Genomic DNA, 20,000 nt, shown 5'->3' on the forward strand with positions numbered 1-20,000 from the left:
CCGCAGGCTTTTTATTGAGACGAGCTTCCGCCCACCGCTGCCTCAGGGAAAAATCCACCGAGTAGTCCTGGGAGGAAAGGGGCCATGTAAATATAAATGTGAATATTATATATTAATTAGCAGATGTGGAGATGCTGCCTAAGGGACGAGTCCACTGAGAAAAAAGAAGGCATGCATAGATTTAAAAAAATCAAAAAGCAAACGTGCAACGCCCACGAGGATGAAAAGAATACTTCTAAGAAAGGGAAGAAAGATGAAAGAGAGAAAGGGTCAGTGAAAAAGAGGGCGCTCCTAACTGGATGGACTGATGATGGAGAAAAGATAAAGAAACCATGTAAGCTGTTTAAAGAGAAGAATATAAAGAACCATCTACTAAAGTATGAAACAGAAGAAAGAGGAAAACAGGAACCATGACCCTGCACATCTAAGCAGAGACAAAAAGGATTACATATAATGCTTCTTCAGAACATATTATAAACCTTGTCTCAGGTTAAAACAACATAATTACATAAGACCACTGCCAAACTCTTTATACAATATACGGTATGATGTTATGAACAGGAACCGGATAAAATAAAAAAAAGACAAAAATGGAAAGAATAAGGAGATCTGAAAGCTGGTACGAAAGCAAAGGAGAGGACTTACCATGTCGACTGGGTTAACGGAGCTGAAGCTACGGATGTAGAACTCGATGTCCACACGAGTCGCCTCTCCTGCAAGCAAATTGGGCCTATAATATTCATAATGCTAAAATCTTCCTGACCCATAATTGGAGGCAAAAAGGACAATGCCACCGCGCATACCAGTGTCAGCAGCTGGAGTCTGGCGGCGGTCGTACACGCTGGGGTGAAGGAGGAGGTCCAGCTGCCGTAGCTCAGGACTCGTGTAGCCACGCGATCTGTCGGAGATCCAGCTCTCGTCATTATGCTGGCACTACGCACGTCGAGATTACAGTGTTCTGTTACTAAGAAAAATGGTCATCATTTCGAAATATGATAGAGGTTTGAAAATGTTAAGCATGGTATTAGTATGTCCCCTAAGTGAATATTCTGTAAGTATATCGTATTCAGTTATTAAGTTAAAATGCGATTCATAGTATTTATGAAACGAAGGATAAAACGGACAGCACACATTTCTATCTTCACGAAAAAAAAAACATCTTTTAATTATTCATTCTGCTTGACGATTTATTAACATACAACAATCTGCACTCTTACTCCTACTTCAGGAAAGGGAGATGTAAATCACAAAATCATTTATGCGTCGAAAGCAGGTCATGCATTTTTTTTCCAAAGGCTACCTCAGATTAAGAAGTGCCCAACATCGCGTGGATTTGAGGAAGATGCACTGAACTTATCACTATGACATAGTATCTTTAATATATATTCAAAGGATCATGATACGTTATGCAAAAACAGATAAGAGGTTAAAGTCACCTGGAGGGCATGCGTAATGAGTAAACAACGACGACCGCGTTCATCAAGAAAAATACTTTGACGCCGAAGGCAGCCGGAGACCCTATCACTCGACCGCGCCCTGTTAAGTTACCACACATGCTCTCCTCGTCGGAGCCGATTCCTAGAGACGAGATGTTATTGTCTAGTCCTTCCAGTAGCAGACGCTCCGTTCTGGGGAAAAGGTCAAGTAGTTAATACATTTGTTATGATCGTGATGGATTCCTGTACAGAATTTTCACCTTGAGCATTTAACTCTCAGAAACGCCTCTAGCTACTCGCTCGTAAATACTTGAGTCAGATAATACTCAGGAACAAAGCCCAAATAAGCAGGAAGTCACTGCACACAACGTCTTATTTGTTCTCTATGTGCAGTGCAATCTTCTGCTTATAACTCCTAACTGTTAGTCTATTAGATCTTGTGTTGTTACCAGTGTTCCCGAGTTAAAAAATCAACTCGTTATATTCTCGTCACACCTATTGAAAATAAACTTTTTTCACTGATACTTCGTTCATCATATTGCGTCTACTCATTTCAAATCATTGTCCTTGGACTGACTTAGCCAACTTCTGCCTCGGACTATTTCATACTAATATTCACACCTCATTAACTGTGCCACTATCTGTATCGACACTTTTATGGAAACTTCTGAAAAGGCGTATTTTCCCCCCTTCTCTTTCTTTTCTTTTCCTTCATCTTAGTCGGCACCTCCTACTAGAAACCGATTTTCTCCTCGTAAACATCATTACCATCACAAGAACGAAAGAAATATTTTTAGGGGGTTGTACACCCTCTTTTCTGGCAACATTTCGCTCTGATTACCGTCAATTTCTCTTGCACTTTCGCGCTCAGCTCCTGGAAAGACTGTGTTTTCGCTTTGGAAGGTGAATACGCCAGGAAATTAATTAACACTGTGATGAGGCGACGTTATGAAGTAATTGGGGTCGCTGACATCTTAAGTTTTATTGTAGATTCATTTTTTATCGTCTCGGAGACTTTACTCTCAACCTCTTACTTCTCCTGTGCTTCCTTCATTAAAGTATTCGTTCTTTCTTCTTCTAAATCCTTCTCTTCTCCTCCTACGCTTTCTCTGTTCCCTTTACTACTTCTTTCTTTATCTACTCTCTCTTCTTCGGTTTCTTTTTCTCTCTCTATTACGCCTTATATTATCCCTTTACTCTCTCTTCCTCTTGCTCCTTCCCTCCTCCATTTCCTGTTTCCCTATTTCTTACTCTTTCTCTCTTCGTCTCTCTCTCTCTATTTCTCTCCCACTTCCTCTTAGCCTTTCGCTAAGTATCTTTCGCTTCCTTTGTTTCTCTTTTGACTTACTCTTTGACTTTTCTTTTTCGAAATTCATTTCCTCTCTCATCTCTCTTTCCTTTTTTACTCTCTGTCTCTTACACTCTTCCTCTCTTCCTCTTGCTCTTTCTCTCTATCGCTTTTTTTTCTTGTCCTCTTGCTTTTCCTTTCTTTCTACTCATCCTCTCCTCTTACTCCTTCCGTTACTCTTTCTTCCTTTTATTCTTCTCCTGTTTTTTTTCTCTATAACTCTTACACTCAACTTTTTCTCACTTTTTTCTCTCTTTTACTTTTTTTTCGAGAGAAAAAGAAAATAAAGCATTTTCAGCTATCGATAATTTCCTGTTGATGATGATGATGATGATGATGATGATGATGATGATGATGATGATGATGATGATGATGATGATGATAGTGGTGGTGATGATGATGATGATGATTGATGATGATGTGTGATGATGATGGTGGTGGTTTTCATATAAAAAAAAAACCCCAAAAAACCGAGATAAGCCAAATAAAAGGGGAAACCCAAACTGAGGGGGGCGGGGCAATCCACCGCTAACATGACGCGTGACAAACGAAATGCGCTTACACGAACGACAAATTTGGGAGGGAAAATAACAAACAATTGCAAGCGTTTTTCCCCCCTTAAAAATTGTTGCCGCCGGGTTTGAGGAAATTAAATTTTCCCCCCCAGAGACTGGCTTTCTCCGCAAAAAACACAATTTTGGCCCAGTTCCCTCGCTTGTTTTTCCAGTCGCTTTGAGGGGGGGCCCTTTTGGGCCTTATGAAAAATTTTCCTTTTTCTTATTTGCTGTTTTTTTATTCTTCTACGTAAGTTTCCCCTCTTTTTTCCCCAAAGGCGCCTTAAACTTTTTTTGGGAATGTTTAGGAATTATTGGTTTTGTAAAATTATTTGCCCATGTGCTGTCGGTCTTTTTGGGTTACAGGCAGTTATCTATTATTCCCCACAGTCAAATTATTTATTTCCATATCAGTCTATCTTGCCCCACTATTCTTCATCTTTTTTATTTCTATACTTACCCGTTCTTTAATTTTTACTTTTTTAAACCTTATACAAAAACAAGGACACACACCCCCTAACACTACACACACACACACACACACACCCCACACAAACACACACAAACACGCACACACACACACACACAACCACACCCCACACACACCCAAACAAATTTTATGTAATATGATATATGTAAACATATATAAATATAAGTTTATATATATATAATATCTATATATATATATATATATAAAATTTTATATATATATATATAATATATATATACCATTAAAATTGGTCCCAAATCACCGATGGGGGTTTTTTGGAATCAGGTAGGGCCCTGTAAAACATTTTGTAGCAGTTTTTGGGGTTTTTAAATACAGGGTGGGCCCAATGATTTTTCCCCTGGGGAGTAGTTGGTTAGGAAAACATTTAAAGAAAAAAATTTCCATATAACGATGCCCTCACCCACGGGCATCTAGGCTTGTTTTCCCCAATATTGCAAAATTTGCACAAATAGTCTCATACCCCGCGCTTACTGGTATGTTTCATATTTTAAGTTTTAATTTTAATATATATATAATTTTTATATATATATATATATATATATATATATATTTTTTGTATATATATTTATGCATATATAAAAATTTTAATATAATAATATATATATATATAAAATATATATGTGTGGTTTTGGTTTTGTGTGTGTGTGTGTGGTGTGTGTGTGTGGTGGTTTTGTTGTGGTGTGTGTGTGTGTGTGCGTGTGTGGGTCCTCTTTTCTCTCTTCTTCTTCTCTCTTCTCTCTTTTCTCTTATATAAAATATTATAAATATATAAAATTTTATATATATATATATAATATGGGGGTGTGTGTGTGTGTGGTGTGTGTGTGTGTTTGTTTTTGTGGGTGTGTTTTTGTGGGGGTGGTGTGTGTGTGGGGTGTGTGTTGTGTGGTTTTGTGTGTGTGTAGTGTTGTGTCCCCGGGTGTGTTCGGGGTATATATAATTATATATACTTTTATATTTTAATTTTAATAAAATATTATATATATATATATATAATTATACGTATATATTTTTGCATGATATCCCATATTAAAAATTTATCTAAAATATTATATATATATAATCTATATAAAAAACTATAATATATGTGATTATAATAAAATATGTATATATAATTATTTTATATATATTTTATAATATATATATGTATATATATATATGCATATATAAAATTTTCTTTTTATACGGTGGGTTTCATGTTTAAAACCCCCGGGGGTTCCAGGCATGATACTTGTAGTTTTCTTTGTTGGTGCTTTTGGGTTTTTGGTACTTTGGTTAGGGTCCCATTTCCCTTTTTCCACGGAGATTCCCGGTTTTTTACCTTTTAGGTAATCATTCTCTCTTTTTAAATTTTGGGGCCCAAAGCACTGATTTGGGCAGGTTTGGCCCCCAAAGTGGCTAGGTGGGGCAATCGAGGTGAATTTCTTTGCCTAAGGGAACAACGCCCCGGCCGGGTGACCAAAACTCTCGAACTCAGTTTGCCGTCGAAACAGTTTTTGAGTCCTTTGGGGCCAAACCCAAATTTGGCCCCAACCAGGGCCCCAATATAAAATTTTTATATATATAATATATATATATATAAATAATATTATTCTTCTTTTTTAAAAGGGTTTGGGGTTCATGTGTGAGCCCCCGTGGCCCACAGATGATATAATTTTTAGTTTTTCAGGGATTGATGTTTTGGAGTGAGAACGTGGTAGGGCCCCCAGTTCCTTTAAACGGAGAGTGGGGTTTGGGTCCCTTTTTTTTTCTTTTTTTTTTTTTTTATTTAAAATCATTCCCCTCTCCGGGTTTGGGACCAGCATTTGACTTGGGTTTGGTTTGGGGCCACCCAGGGTAGGTAGGAAATTTCAAGGTGAAGTTCCTTCCCCAAGGGAACAAACGCGGCGGTTGGTGACCGAACCCTCGAATTCAGTTTGCCGTCGGACCATATATTTTCAATAAAATACATATATATATATTATATTAATATGTATATATATATATATTTTAAATATATATCAATAATAATATATTAAATGCGTGTGGGGCGTGTGCATTACTATATATAAAATATATATATATATATAAAAAAGATATTATTATAATATAAAATATATATTTACTTTATGTTGTATAATTTATTTTTATATTTTAACCCCAAAAATATGGGGAAAACCCCACAAATAGTTCATAGGCACGGTACTTTGTGTGTGTATGCGTAAAAATTATTATATAAATATATAATATATATATTATTATATATATATAATAAAATTTTATATATATTATATATAAATGAATATAAGGGATTTTTTTTTTATACATTATTTTATGTGTATATATATATTTTATATAAAATTATTTTACATGATATTTTTAAATATAAATATTTTAAAATTTTATATTTTAATATAAAATTTTAATATATAAAATATATATATATATTATATTTTAAATAATGTATATATATATAACATATAAAACATAAAAAATTTACAAAACCTAAAACACACACACTATAGGAGACTTTGTGTGCATTCGCGATATATATATATTTTATATAAAAATTATATATATAATATAAAATAATAAAATTATTAATATTATATATATATATATATATATATATATATATATTATATATATATTTTATAATATATATATATATAAAATTTTATATATATATAATAAAATATACAAAATATATTTAAAACTGTCGCGATGGTAAATTGGTTAGAGCCAGGACTCAGACCCTCATGGCCCCCGAGTTCAATCATAAATGTTTGCGTTTCTGACTCCCCCAACCCCGAGCACGATCTAAAGGCGGGGAAAAAAAGTATATCGTTTTGAGAAGAAAAAACGCGGGTGCCATAAGTAAAACCCTCGCCGTGGTGGGGTTTTTAAACGCCAAAACCACGGTTGTTTTAGGAAGGGCATCCAATCAAGAAAATATCCTAAAAAATAAAAAATTTGGGGGGGGGCCCGATTTCCTGAAAGGGGAAAAAATGGTGTTAAAAAAAAAAAATTTATAAAATTAATAATAATATATATATAATAATATATATAAAATTTTATATAATTTTAAAAAATATAAAAAGGCCCCGCGTGGTGAATGGTTAGACCCGGGAATAAAAGATGGAAAGACGGCAATCTGGGTTTGAGGGTTCTAGTCACCGGCCGGGCTTTTGCTTTTTGGGCAAGGAATTTCACCTGGGATTCCCCTTATTTAACCAGGTTTGGCCCCCAAACCCCAGCCCAAGTCAGTTGGTCCCAACCCCGGGAAAAAAAAATTTAGAGAAAATGAAAAAAAAAAAAGGTAACACGGGCACTCTCCGTGGAAGGGAACGGGGGGGCCCTCCACGTACTCTTTTTCCAAGAGCATCACAAATGAAAACTACAATTAAGTATCATGTGTGTGGGGTTTTGGTTGTGGTGTGTGTGTGTGTGTGTGTATGTTTTTGTTGTGTGTATGTTGTATTTTGGTGTGTGTGTGGGGTGTGTTTTGGTGTTTTTGGGGCCCTGTGTGTGTGTGTTGTGTGGTGTGGGGTTGTGTGGGGTGTGGTTGTGTGGGGTGTGTGTGTGTGTGTGTTTTTTCCAGTAAAACTAAAAGTGGCCACTTCAGGGAAAACTTTTCTGGGGTTTATTTGGGAATATATAATTTTAATATTTTAAAATGGATATATATAATATATATTAAAATTATAAAATATATATATATTTTATATTTTTTATATATATATATTTATATATCTATATATAAATTTATAATTTTATAATATAAAAGTATGTAATGTTTATGTATGAAAGGTTTATGATATTTTTAAATTAAAAAAACACATATATACACTATTATAAAAATTCTATCGCACACGCTAAAAAGATTTTCGGGGAAAATTTTTTTGACGCTAATAAAAATCAAAACAAATTTTTCCCTTAACCCAAGGAAATTTCCATCCCGTCCCCCCTTTGGTTTAAGGAAATTTGTTATATATAATTTTTTTAGGGCCGGGGCCCAACCACGAAAATGATGATTGATCATATGATAATAGTAATGAGGGGGATGATAATGATAGAAAATGGGCAATAATAGCAAATAATAAATAAAAATTTGGGGAAATAATGATAGAAAACGATGATAACAATAAAAAATAAAAATTTAATTTAAAAATTTAATAAAAAACAAAATAAAAAAAAATATTGATTAAACAGTAGTGATGATAACAATAATGGCGGGTATTTAGTAGCAATGTAATGAAAATTTAATATTTAAAAATTTGTAGCAAAAATGATAATGCTAGCTAAAAATATTAATGAAATAAGGGAAATCATAATGATAAATACCCTTATGTTTAAATAAATAAAGATAATAGTAATGGTAAGAAAAAATTTTATATTTAATAAAAAATAGTAATGATAAAAATTTGATAATGAAAAATGTAACAATATTAATAATAAAATAAAGTTTAATAGCGGGGAAAAAAATGATAATAATAGTAAATGATTATCATTATCTAATAAATGAGATGATAATAATAATAATAATAATAATAATAATAAAATAAAAATAATAATAAAAATTTAAAAAATAATAATAATAATGATAATAAAAAAATAATGAAAATAAATAATGAAAGAAAAATTATAATAATAATAATAAAGAAAAATCGGTAATAAGGGATGATGTTTTAAAAAAGTAATAAAAATTTAATAAGAGTGATAAAATAGAGTAGTAGTATTAGTAATAAAAAAAATTTGATAAAAACCCCAAATAATAATAATACGTCAGATGAGATGGTGATAATTGGATAATAACAACTTTATTTTTTTATCATTTTTTTATTATCATTTTTGACAATGGGATCATCAATTACTATTATTAAAAAAATTATTTTATTAATGTATTTTTATTCCCCTCATTAAAAATTATGATTACCTTTCAATATTAGAAACATAATTTTTACATTATCAATATCTTTATCGTATGTTTAGGGCTGATTTTGGGGAAATCTGTTTAAAAAACACAGTAATAGCATGAGAAGTGATCGCTTAAATATTTTTTTTTTCGATTTTCTTTCCTGGGATATGGGAATAGAAGAAAATAAAGAGCTTAGAAAAGAGAGAGAGAAAAAAAAAAACAAGATAAAACTCAAAAAAAAAAAGTGAAACCTTTTTACATTTTGTTGTCTATTTAGCCCTTTTTAGGGTTAAAAATTAAAAGCCTTTTTAAGTAAAATAATAAAGTACTGCGAATTTTTTTAACTTCATATTAGTCTTTATATAGATATGGGAAAAACAGCTATAAACACAATACGTTCCTAGTTTTAAATTTCCCGAAGTAATGATTAATAAACCAGTACTCTAACGCGTTATATGTTACCCCATTGGGTTTTTTAAAGAAAAAATTCCAAAAAAAAATGGGGTCTGCACGGGAGCAAATTTTTCAAAACCATTTCTTTTTTTTTTTGGGATGAAGATTTTTTTAGAGAAGAGTGTATGGGCCCCTCAAATGTTTTAAAGGGAAATATAAAAAAAATAATAAAAATTAAATAGATCCCTTCATTTTTCAAAAATTTTTTTTCCCTCGTCTATGTCAGGGGGATTTTTTAAAGGGGATATCTAGTCATTCACGTGTTTTTTTAAACTGTTCAAAAACCAACTTTGAAACTTTCCCTTGGGTTTCTTTTCGTAGTTCATTTTTTATTTTCAATAATTTTTTTTTTCTAATGCAAAAATTCCCTGAAGATATGTTTCCCCGGGGGGATTTTTTTTCCCGTTTTTTTCCAAGTAATTTTCCCTTTAATAATTTTTTTTAGGGGGCTTTTCTAAAACCCTTTCCCCCACTGAAAGGTTTTTCACATAATGATTTATTTCTTGGGTTTTCTAGTACTGGGCCGTATTATTTTGTATTTTATTCCCCGGGGCCCGGGAAACCCCCTCCATGGACCCCTATTTGGTCCAGGGTTCCCCAGGTTAAAAACCCCCCGGCTCTGGGTTTCCTTACGTTACGGAAAGAAAAAAATACGCTCAGAGGTAAAAAAATTTTAAATTTGACGGCTTTCCACACGAACCAAAGGCAAATTTAAAACGCACAGAAAAAAACCACAAAAATCATTCGATCAGGGGTATGGGACCCATCGGGTTTTACCCAAAACCCTAAGCTTTAAAGCCTGTAAGTAAAACCCAGTACCCCAAGTTTTGAAGGACGAGGAAGAGTAGGCGGGAAGACCCCCGCTATTTTTTATCGATCCTTTTTGCTCTCTCCGCTTCAAGCAGCCAGGCCCAAAAGGGCCCTTCGAGCCCCCTTCTGCATTTTTTTCCAGCATTGGGCCTTCGCAAAAAAAAAAGTAGCACTCCCCCTCCTTTTTTCCGCGGCGCCGTGTCCCCCGTTTCGACGGCGGTTCTCCCGGTCATTTGGGGAGTTTCAACGGCCGTGCGCGGATGGATCGTTTTTCTCTTTGCTTCCTTTTAAAAAAAATAAAATGGGGAAAATTTTTTCCCAATGAAACCCTTTGATAAAAGAGAGATGTAAGCATTGTTTTTCCAAAACTTTTTTGGGGAAAAAGCAGAATAAAGATTTTTGGGAAAATATGTGGGAAACCTTCACAAAAAAAAATTACGTATTTTCCCGGGGTCTCGGCGGGCAAAACCCAAAAAACAGGAGTCTCCCGGCGGGGGCCGTGGGCCGATGTATTTAAGGGAAGGTGAATTCCCCCATCGCCAAGAACACGAAAACGGTGCACGCCCCCATCCCCCACGCCAGGGGCCTTAAAGAAAGCCACTGCAAGTAGAAAAGATAAACCTGCCATCCTGCTCCACCGCCCTTTTGTTTATGAAGAAAGAAGCCAAAAGGGAAGGAGGGCCCCGAAAGTGCGATCCACTTTAAACCCTTGTCGACAGTTATTCCCCAAAGGGCAGCGGGACCCCGAGAAACAGGGGTAAAAGAGAGTGGGTCACGCCAAGGATGCCCCGGGAAGCCAGGGGCGCAGCGTCAGCCAGAAGCTGACCCATGAGACGCCCCAAGATGAGGGGAGGACGGGGGGAAACAAAATAAATGGGGGTTGGGCCCAGGTTGCGCTAAAAGGGGGGGGAACCCCCTCCCTGCAGGAAGTGTAGTTCCCGGGGATGGACAAGGGACCCCTTAGAAATGATATCCGAAGGTTTTTAAAGTTGAAGTTTGTAAAAAAAAGGCATTTTAACGCCTACTTTTTACAGCAGTTCTTCCCGGCGGGGAAAAGAAGGGGTTGCAGTTAGTCCCCGGGTGAAAATTTGACCTCAAAGAAGCGATGAAGCTGCCTGTCCAACTTTCCGGGACGGCTTTGATACCAGTTCAGATAAAACTAAGGGGGTTTTTTTTTGGCGACTAAAAAATTTGAATAGATCGGGGAAGTTTTTTAAAGAATGTTTCAAAACGTGGCTTTTTTGTTGCGTGATTTTTGCAAATCATTATTAGTCCCTTTTCAGGTAACAAAATTAATTGTGTGTGTGTGTGTGTTTTGGTGGGGTGTGTGTGTGGGGTGTGTTTTGTATGTGGTGGGGTGTGTGTGTGGGGTTGTGTGTGTGTGGGGTGTGGTGTGTGTGTGTTGTGTTTTGGTGTTTTTCCCAGAAAAACCCCTCACACGGGGAAATTTCCAGGGAAAAAGGTCGGTGGTTGTGGAAAATTTGGGACAGCCCCCTTTACACACGAAAATGTCAATTTCATCCGGGAAAGATCAGTCGACGGGGAAAATAAAAGAATGAAAAAGTAGTGATATGTTTCCTGCCAAATTTTCGTATATTCAATTACAAAAAAAACGTTTACTTCAAAAAAACCCAAATAATTTTAAAATAATAACAAATATTTCCACCAAAGCATCATTCCATCGGGGCCCGGGGAGGATAAAACAACAATATGACTAAAATGAATTTTGACAAAAAACCCAAAACCTAAAGGGATATACGGGGATGGTACCATTGGGCTGTATTCTGACGAAAAACGTTGGGAACCGTCACATACGGGAAAAGTCCCCGTCCTTGGCTTTGGGGAAAAAGTACACCTCAGGCTTCAAAAAGGGAGCTTCACCACCATGGGGTGTGTGTGTCAATGGGCCTCCGCAGGCTGTTTTGGACGAGCTTCCGCCCCCCGCTGCCAGGGACAAATCCCGAGTGTTTGGGAGGAAAGGGGGCCAGAAATTAAATGGGGAAAATATATATTTTAAAAATTAGCAGTTTTGGGGAGATGTCCCAAAAGGGACGAGCCCATGAAAAAAAAAGGGGGCATTTTAAGATTTTAAAAAAATAAAAAAGCAAATTTGCAACGCCCCCGAGGATAAAAAAAGAATACTTTTTAAGAAAGGGAAGAAAGATGAAAGAGAGAAAGGGTCAGTGAAAAAAGGGGGGCGTCCAACTGGAGGGGACTGATGATGGAAAAAAAAGAAAAAGGAAAACCATGTAAGTGTTTAAAGAGAAGAATAAAAAAAAACCATTATAAAGTATGAAACAGAAGAAAGGGGGAAAACAGGAACATGCCCCTGCACATCAAAGGGCAGGGGGAAAAAAAAGGGTTTTACATATAATGCTTTTTTCAGAAACTTTTATAAAACCTTGTCTCGGGGTTAAAAAAAACCATAATTACACAGACCAGCCAAACTCTTTTTACAATATACGGTATGATTATGAACGGGAAACCCGGGGATAAAAAATAAAAAAAAGAAAAAAAATGGAAAAATAAGGGGGATCTGAAAGCTGGTAGGGAAAGCAAAGGAGGGGGATTTTAAACCATGTCGATGGGTTAACGGAGTAAAAGATACGGATTTTTTAAGAACTCGATTTTCCCCCACGAGTCGCCTCCCCTGCAAGCAAATTGGGCCTATAATTTTTCAAAAGCTAAAATCTTCCTTGCCCCAAAATTTGGGAGGCAAAAAAAGGACAATGCCACCGCGTACCAGTGTCAGCGGGGGGGGGGTTGGCGGCGGTGTACACGTGGGGGGAGGAGGGGGCCAGCTGCCGTGGGCCCCAGGATAGTTTTAGCCACGCAAATCTGTCGGGATCCAGCTTCGTCATTGCGGGCCCCAATACGCACTCGAGTTACAGTGTTTCTGTTACAAAAAAAAATGGTCATCTTTTCGAAATTTGATGGGAGGTTTGAAAATTTTAAAAAGCTGATATTAGTATGTCCCCAAAGTGAATTTTCTGTAAAGAAAAATCGTTTTCGTTTTTAAAATTTAAAATGCGTTTAAATAGTATTTATGAAACGAAGGAAAAACGGACAGAAAACTTTTCTATCTTCACAAAAAAAAAAACATTTTTAATAATTCATTCTGCTTGACGATTTTTTAAAACATACAACAATCTGCACTTTTTACCCCCTTTTCGGGAAAGGGGATGTAAATCAAAAAATATTTAGCGTCGAAAGAGGTCAGCTTTTTTTTCCAAAGGCTACCTCAGATTAAAAAGTCCCCCAAACATCGGTGGATTTGAGGAAGATGCACAAACCCTTACCCACTTGCCCATAGTATCTTTAATATTTATTAAAAAGGGAAATCAGGATACTTTATGAAAAAAACAGATAAGGGGTTTAAAAATTTCCCTGGAGGGCCCAGGGTTTTAATTGAGTAAAAAAAGGGACGACCGCGTTCATCAAAAAAAATATTTTTACCCCGAAGGCAGCCGGAGCCCCTATAAATCAAACCGCCCCCTTTTAAATTTCCCACACATGCTTTTTCCTGTGGGAAAGCCGTTTTCTAGAGGGAAAATTTTTATTGTCAAAGCCCTTTTCCATTTAGCGGGACGCTCCGTTCGGGGGGAAAAGGGTTTAAAGGGAATTTTTTTTAAAATAAAATTTGTTATGATCGTGATGGTTTCCTGTCCCAGAATTTCACCTTGAGCATTTAACTCCCCCGAAAAAACCCCTTTTAGCTACTCTTTCCGTAAACACTTGATTCAGATAATATTTGGAAAACAAAGCCCAAATAAGCAGGAAGCATTTTGCAAACAATTCTTTTGTTCTCTAGGCAGTGCAATCTTCGGGTTATAACTCCTAACGGGTTTGTCTATTAGATCTTGGTGTTTACCAGTGTTCCGAGTTTTTAAAAAACAACTCGTTTATTCCGTCCCACCCATGGGTAATAAACTTTTTTTCAATGACAATTTTTTCCTCCTATTGGTTACTCATTTAAAAAACCCTTGTCCTTTTTGGGCCCGTACCGGGCTTTGCCAAAATTCTGGGCCGGGGTATTTTTTACTAATATTCACACCCCATTAAAAATGGCCAATCTGTTCGACACTTTTTGGAAACTTCTGAAAAAGGGGTATTTTCCCCCCCCCTTTTTTTCTTTTCTTTTCCTTTATTTAGGCGGAAAATCCCACTAGAAACCGAATTTGACCCCTTCGTAAACAAACATTACCTCACAAGAAAGAAAGAAATATTTTTTGGGGGGGGGAAACCCTCTTTTTTGGCGGGATTTTGCTCTGATTTCCGTCAATTTCTCTTGCACTTTTGCGCTTTAGCTCCCGGAAAAAAGGTGTGTTTTTTGCTTTTGGGAAAGGGGAATACGCCAAAGGAAAATTTAAATTTAAAACTGGATTTAGGCGACGTTTTGAAGTAATTTTTTTGGGGGGCCTTTAAAATTTAAAGGGTTTTTTTGTAGATTCATTTTTATCTTGGAGACTTTTCTTCAACCTTATTCTCCCGTGCTTCCTTAATTTTAAAATATTGTTCTTTTTTCTTTTAAAAACCTTCTCTTTCCTCCCACGCTTTTCTGGGTTCCCTTTTTCTTTTTTTCATTTATTTACCCCTTTCTTCTTAAATTTTTTTCTCTCTCTATTAAGCCTTATAATTTTCCCCCTTTTCCTTCGTCCTCTGGCCCCCTTCCCTACCCCCATTCCCTTTTCCCATTTTTACTCTTTCCTCTTGTTTCCCCCTCTTTTTTCTCCCCACCTTTTCCTTTTTAGCCTTTCTCTAAGTTCTTTCGTTCCTTTGGTTTCCCCTTTTGACTCCCCTCTTTGGGCTTTCTTTTTTGAAATTTATTTTCCCCTTTTATCATTTCTCTCTTTCCTTTTTTTTTCCCCTTTTCTCTTTCAAAAAAATTCTCCTTTTTCCCCCTTTTTCTTTTATCCTTTTCGCCCTTTTTTTCCCTTGGGCCTTTGTTTTCCTTTTTTTACTATTTCCCCTTCCCCTACTCATTCCCTTCTCTTTTTCCTTTTCTTTCTGTTTTTTCTTTTAAAACCTTTTCACTCCAAATTTTTCACTTTTTTCTTCCCTTTTTCTTTTTTTTTTGGAGGGGAAAAAAAAAAATAAAGCATTTTCGCTACGAAAAATTTTCCCGTTGATTTATTGGGTGATGATGATGAGATGAGATGGAGATGTGAAAGAGGGTGGGTGATGATGGTGATGATGATTTATGAGAGATAGTGGTTTGGGAGCTGTTTAATGATTTGGAAAGATGAAAATGTGATGATGATGGTGGTGGTGTTTAGATGATGAGGATGGTGGTGGTGAAAGTGATGAAAGTGATGAGAGAGGGGGGTTGGTGGTGGTGGTGGGTGATGATGATGATGATGAGATTTATGGTCGGGGGTGATGATGATGATGATGGGTGATGATGATGATGGGGGGTGGTGATGATGGGTGATTTTGGTGGTGGGAGGGGAAAGAGGGATATGGTGGTGGTGGGGATGAATGATTTATGATGTGATGATGATGGTTTGGGGGTGTGATGATGATGATGTGATGATGGGGTGATGATTTAATTTATGATGATGATGGGGTGAAAATGATGATGATGGTTTATGATGATGATGGATGAGATGATGATGGTTTGGGGATGATGATGATGATGATGGTGGGGGTGGTGATGATGGTGGTGGTGGTGGGGGGATGATGGGGGGTGGTTAAATGATTGATGATGATGTGACGATGAAAGATGATGGTGGTGGGGGGGGGTGATGTAAAAATGATGTGATGATGATGATGATGGGGGGTGGGGTGGTGGTTTATGATGATGATGATGATGAAAGGGGGGTTTATGATAATGATGAAAATGGGGGATGATGATGGGGAGGGGGTGGTGAGGGGAAAAAATGATGATGATGGTGGTGGTGATGATGATATGATGATAGTGGGGGTGAGCTGATGATGGTGGTATGATGATGGTTTTGGGGGTGAAGGGGATAATGTGATGATGATGATGATGGTTGGGGGTGGGGGCGGGGGGTGGGGTGGTGATGATGATGATGGTTGGGGGTTTTAAAGAAATGATGATGTGGTGATGAGATGATGATGGGTTTGGGGGTGATGATAATAATGAGAAAGAAAGGTGGTGGTGAGAAAGATGATGATGATAGTGGTTTGGGGAGATGATTTAAAGGTGGTGGGGGGGATGATAATGATAATGATTTATGATGGTGGTGATGATAATGATGATGATTATGATGGGGGGGTGGGGATGATGAAAGATGAGGGTGATGATGATGGGTGATGATGATGATGGGGATGATGATGATGAAAGATGATGAGATGATGATGAGATGGATTTATGGTGGTTATGATGATGATGATGATGGGGATTTATGTGGGTGATGATGGGTGATGAGAGATGAAGAAAGATGGGTGATGATATGGTGGTGTGATGATGGGGGTGGTGATGGGATAATATGATGATGATGAAAGGTGGTGGGGTGGGGGGGGGTGGTGATGATGGGGGTTGGTGGGGGAATTGGTGATAAAAGATGAGGTGATGATGACGATGGGATGATTGGTTGGGGTTTTTGGGGGTGATGAAAGGTGATGTGATGATGATGATGGTGGTGGGGATGGGGTGATGGTGGTGGGGGGATGATGATGATAGTTTTTGGTATGGTTGGGATGATGGTTTTTTGGGGGGGTGATGATGGGGGTTTTTTGGTGATGATGATGGGGGAGGTAGTGGGGGATGATGGCGGGGTAACAGTGATGGTGGGGGGTGGTGATGGGGAATGATGGTGTGTGGTGGGATGGGTGGTGATGGTGATTTATGGTGGGTTTGGGGTAGGGGGGTGGGGTTTAGGTGGTGGTGATTGGGGATAGTAGTGGTGGTGGTGAGGATGATTGGGGTTGATAGTGATGATGATCGGGTGATGGATGGGGCGGTGTGATGGTGGTTGGTGGTGATGATGATGATGGTTTGGGGTGATGGCGATGATGGTGGGGGGGGAAAAGGAAAGGTGAGGGTGATGTAGGTGGATGGTAGTGGGGTGGTGGCCTGAAATTGAAAAATTGGTGGGGGGTTTATGGGTGGTTTATGGGGTGGTGGGGATGAATTTGGGGGTGGGTGATGATTTAAGGGGATTTTGGTTTTTTAAATGGTGGTGGTGATGGTGGTGATGATGATTGTGGTGGTGATGATGGTGATGGTAGTGATGATGATGGTGGTGGTGATGGTGATAATGGTGGTGGGGATGGGGATGATAAGGGTGGTGGTTTCCCCGGTGGGATAGGGGTGATGGTGATGATGATGGGGGTGATGGGTGGTAAAAAGGGTTGAAAGATGATGGTGGTTTGGTAATGGTGGTGATGGTGATGATGATGGTGGTGGTGAAGGTGATGGTGATGGTAGGGGTGATGGTGGTAATGGTGATGATGATGATGATGGTGGTGATGGTCATCATAGTGGTGGTGTTGATGGTGATAATAATGATGATGGTGATGCTGCTGCTGATGATGGTGGTGGGGATGGTGATATAGTGGTGGTGATGGTGATGGTGGTGGTGGGGAAGCTGGGTGATGTGGAGAGATGATGGTGGTGGTGATGGGGAGGTTTGGGGATTTAGGGCAGTGATTTGGTTTATGGGATTAAAAGGGTTTAAAGGTGATGATGGGGGGTGGAAAGGTTTAGATGGTGGTAAGGTGATGGTGAAGATTTGATTATAAAGAGGGGGGTTTATGATGGTGGTGGTTTGTCATGGCGATGTGATCCCCTGGTAATGATGGTGATAATGATGGGGAAAAGGGGATGAGGTTATGGGGGGGGGGGTGTTGGTGGTGATACTGATTGGGGATGTGATGGTTGGGTGGGGGATGATGGGTGGCCCATGGTGGTGATGGTGTTTATGATTTATAGTGGTGGTGGTTTTGGTTTAGGGAAAAGAAGTGGTGGTGATGGTGATTTTGGGGGGGTGTTTTGGGGTTGTGATGGGCAAGTGGTGGGTGATTTTTGATGATAATGGTGGTAGTGATGATGATTTATAATTTTTTGGGATGGTTTTTTTGGGGGTGGGGGATAAAATTTTGGTGGTAAAAGTGATGTGATGGGTGGTGGTGGTGGGGATGATGGTGGTGATTGAGGCGGTGGTGGTTTTTTGATGGGCAAAGATGATGTTGGTGGTTTATGGGACCAGGATGATGGGGGTGATGGAGATTATAATGGGGGGTTTAAAATGAGAAAAAGGGGGGTGGGGATGGCTAAGATGATGTTGGGTGGTGATTGGTGATGACTATGATGATGGTGGTGGTGGTTTAAAGATTTGGTGGTTATGGTGATGTGATTTAGGTGGTGGGGGGTGTTGGTGGTGAGAAAAATGAGGTTGGGGGGTGGAAAGAGGGAATGATGAAAGGGGGGGGATGGGATGATGATGATGGGGGTGGTGGGATGGTGGTGGGTTTATAATGATGGTGGTGGTGATGATGCAGATGATGAAGGTGGTGGTGATGGTGATGATTATGATGGTGGTTTATGATGATGATGATGATGGTGGTGATGATAATGTGATTTTATGAGATGATGATGAAAATTTTTGGGGGGATGATATTTATGATTTATGATGTGGTGATGATAATGATGATGATGATGATGATGATGATGGTGGTGGTGATGATGATGGTGGTGGTGATGGTGATAATGATGATGATGATGATGATGATGGTGGTGGGGATGATGATGGTGGTGGGGAAAGAAAAGGTGATGGTTTATGATAGTGGATGGTAGGGGGTGGTGGTTTATGATGGTGGGGTGATGGTTTAGATGGTTTGGGGGGGGATGATGGTTTATGGTGAGTTTGTGATGGGAGTGGTGGTGGTGATGGTGGTGATGAAATTGTGGTGGTGTGTGGGATGGTAGTGATGAGTGGTGGTTGGGGGTAGTATGGTGGCGGTGGTGATGGTAATGATGGGGTGAGGGTGGGGGGGGAAAGGGGATGGGGATGGTTTTGTGGGTGGGGGATGATGGTGGTGGTGAAATTTATGATGATGGTGGTGGTACCACCCGGGGATAGGGAGATGGGGAGGGTGGATGGTGGTGGTGGTGAGGGTGGTAGTGATGATGATGGTGGTGGTAATGGTGGTGATGGGGGGGAGTGGTGGGGGGTGAAGGTGATGGTGATTTGGAAAGGGGGGATGAAAGGGGGGTAATGGGGTGATTTATGATGATGGTTTATGGGGTGGATGGTTTTTCAAGTGGTGGTGTGTGGATTGGGGGTAATAAAGTGGATGGTGAGGTTTCTGTGATGATGGGGGGTGGTGAGAAATGGTGATGGTGGTGGTTGGGGAGGGGGATGTGGTGGTGGGTGATGGTGAGGGTAGTGGTGGTGATGGTTGTGGTTATTTGGGTGATGATGGGGTGGGGTGAGGTCTGATGGTGATGGTTTAGGTGATGTAGTGGTGGTTTAAAGGTGGGGTGGTAAAGTGATGGTGATGGGGATTTATGGGTGAGGTGATGGTATGGGGGTGATGATGACAGTGATGGTGAGGTGATTTTAAGGTTAAAAGGTGTTTATTGGGGGTGGTAAAGGGGGATGATGGGGGTAATGGTGAGGTTTTAGATTTTGATTATAAAGGTGGGGTTTTATGATGGTTTGGGGGTAGTTTTATGGCGATGATGATGGGGGTTAAGATGGTGAAAATGAGATGATGGGGGATGATGGTATGGGGTTTGGGGTTGGTGGGGAATTTCTGAAAAAGGGTGATGATGATGGTGGGGGTGATGTGATGGCGGGTGGTGGTGAAAGGGGATGATGGATATGGGGTGGTTGTGGTAATGAAGATGATAGTGGTGGTGATGGTGGTGATGGGGTTGATGATGGTCATAGCGGTGATGATGGTGATGATAATGGTGGTGATGGTGATGATAATGGTGGAGTGATTTTATGATAATAATGGGTTTTTGGGGTTGGGGATAAATTTTGGGGGGTAATTTTGATGATGATGATGGTGGTGGTGG

The 20,000-nt window shown here is 38.7% G+C and overlaps 1 protein-coding gene across 1 annotated transcript in view; it reads right to left on the minus strand.

Moving 5' to 3' along the window:
• Positions 1 to 20,000, minus strand: part of LOC119576629 (glycine receptor subunit beta-type 4-like) — a 31,552-nt gene that overhangs the window by 5,227 nt on the left and 6,325 nt on the right. The window contains exons 2-4 of the mRNA XM_037924286.1: positions 1,437 to 1,628; positions 804 to 898; positions 646 to 713 (exon numbers count right to left, since the gene is read on the minus strand). Of these exons, the coding sequence (XP_037780214.1) occupies positions 646 to 713; positions 804 to 898; positions 1,437 to 1,555 (282 nt within the window). The 5' untranslated portion in view covers positions 1,556 to 1,628. The remainder of the gene's footprint in view (positions 1 to 645; positions 714 to 803; positions 899 to 1,436; positions 1,629 to 20,000) is intronic.

Source organism: Penaeus monodon, chromosome 9, assembly GCF_015228065.2.
Source record: "Penaeus monodon isolate SGIC_2016 chromosome 9, NSTDA_Pmon_1, whole genome shotgun sequence".
In the NCBI taxonomy this organism is placed as follows: Eukaryota; Metazoa; Arthropoda; class Malacostraca; order Decapoda; family Penaeidae; genus Penaeus; species Penaeus monodon.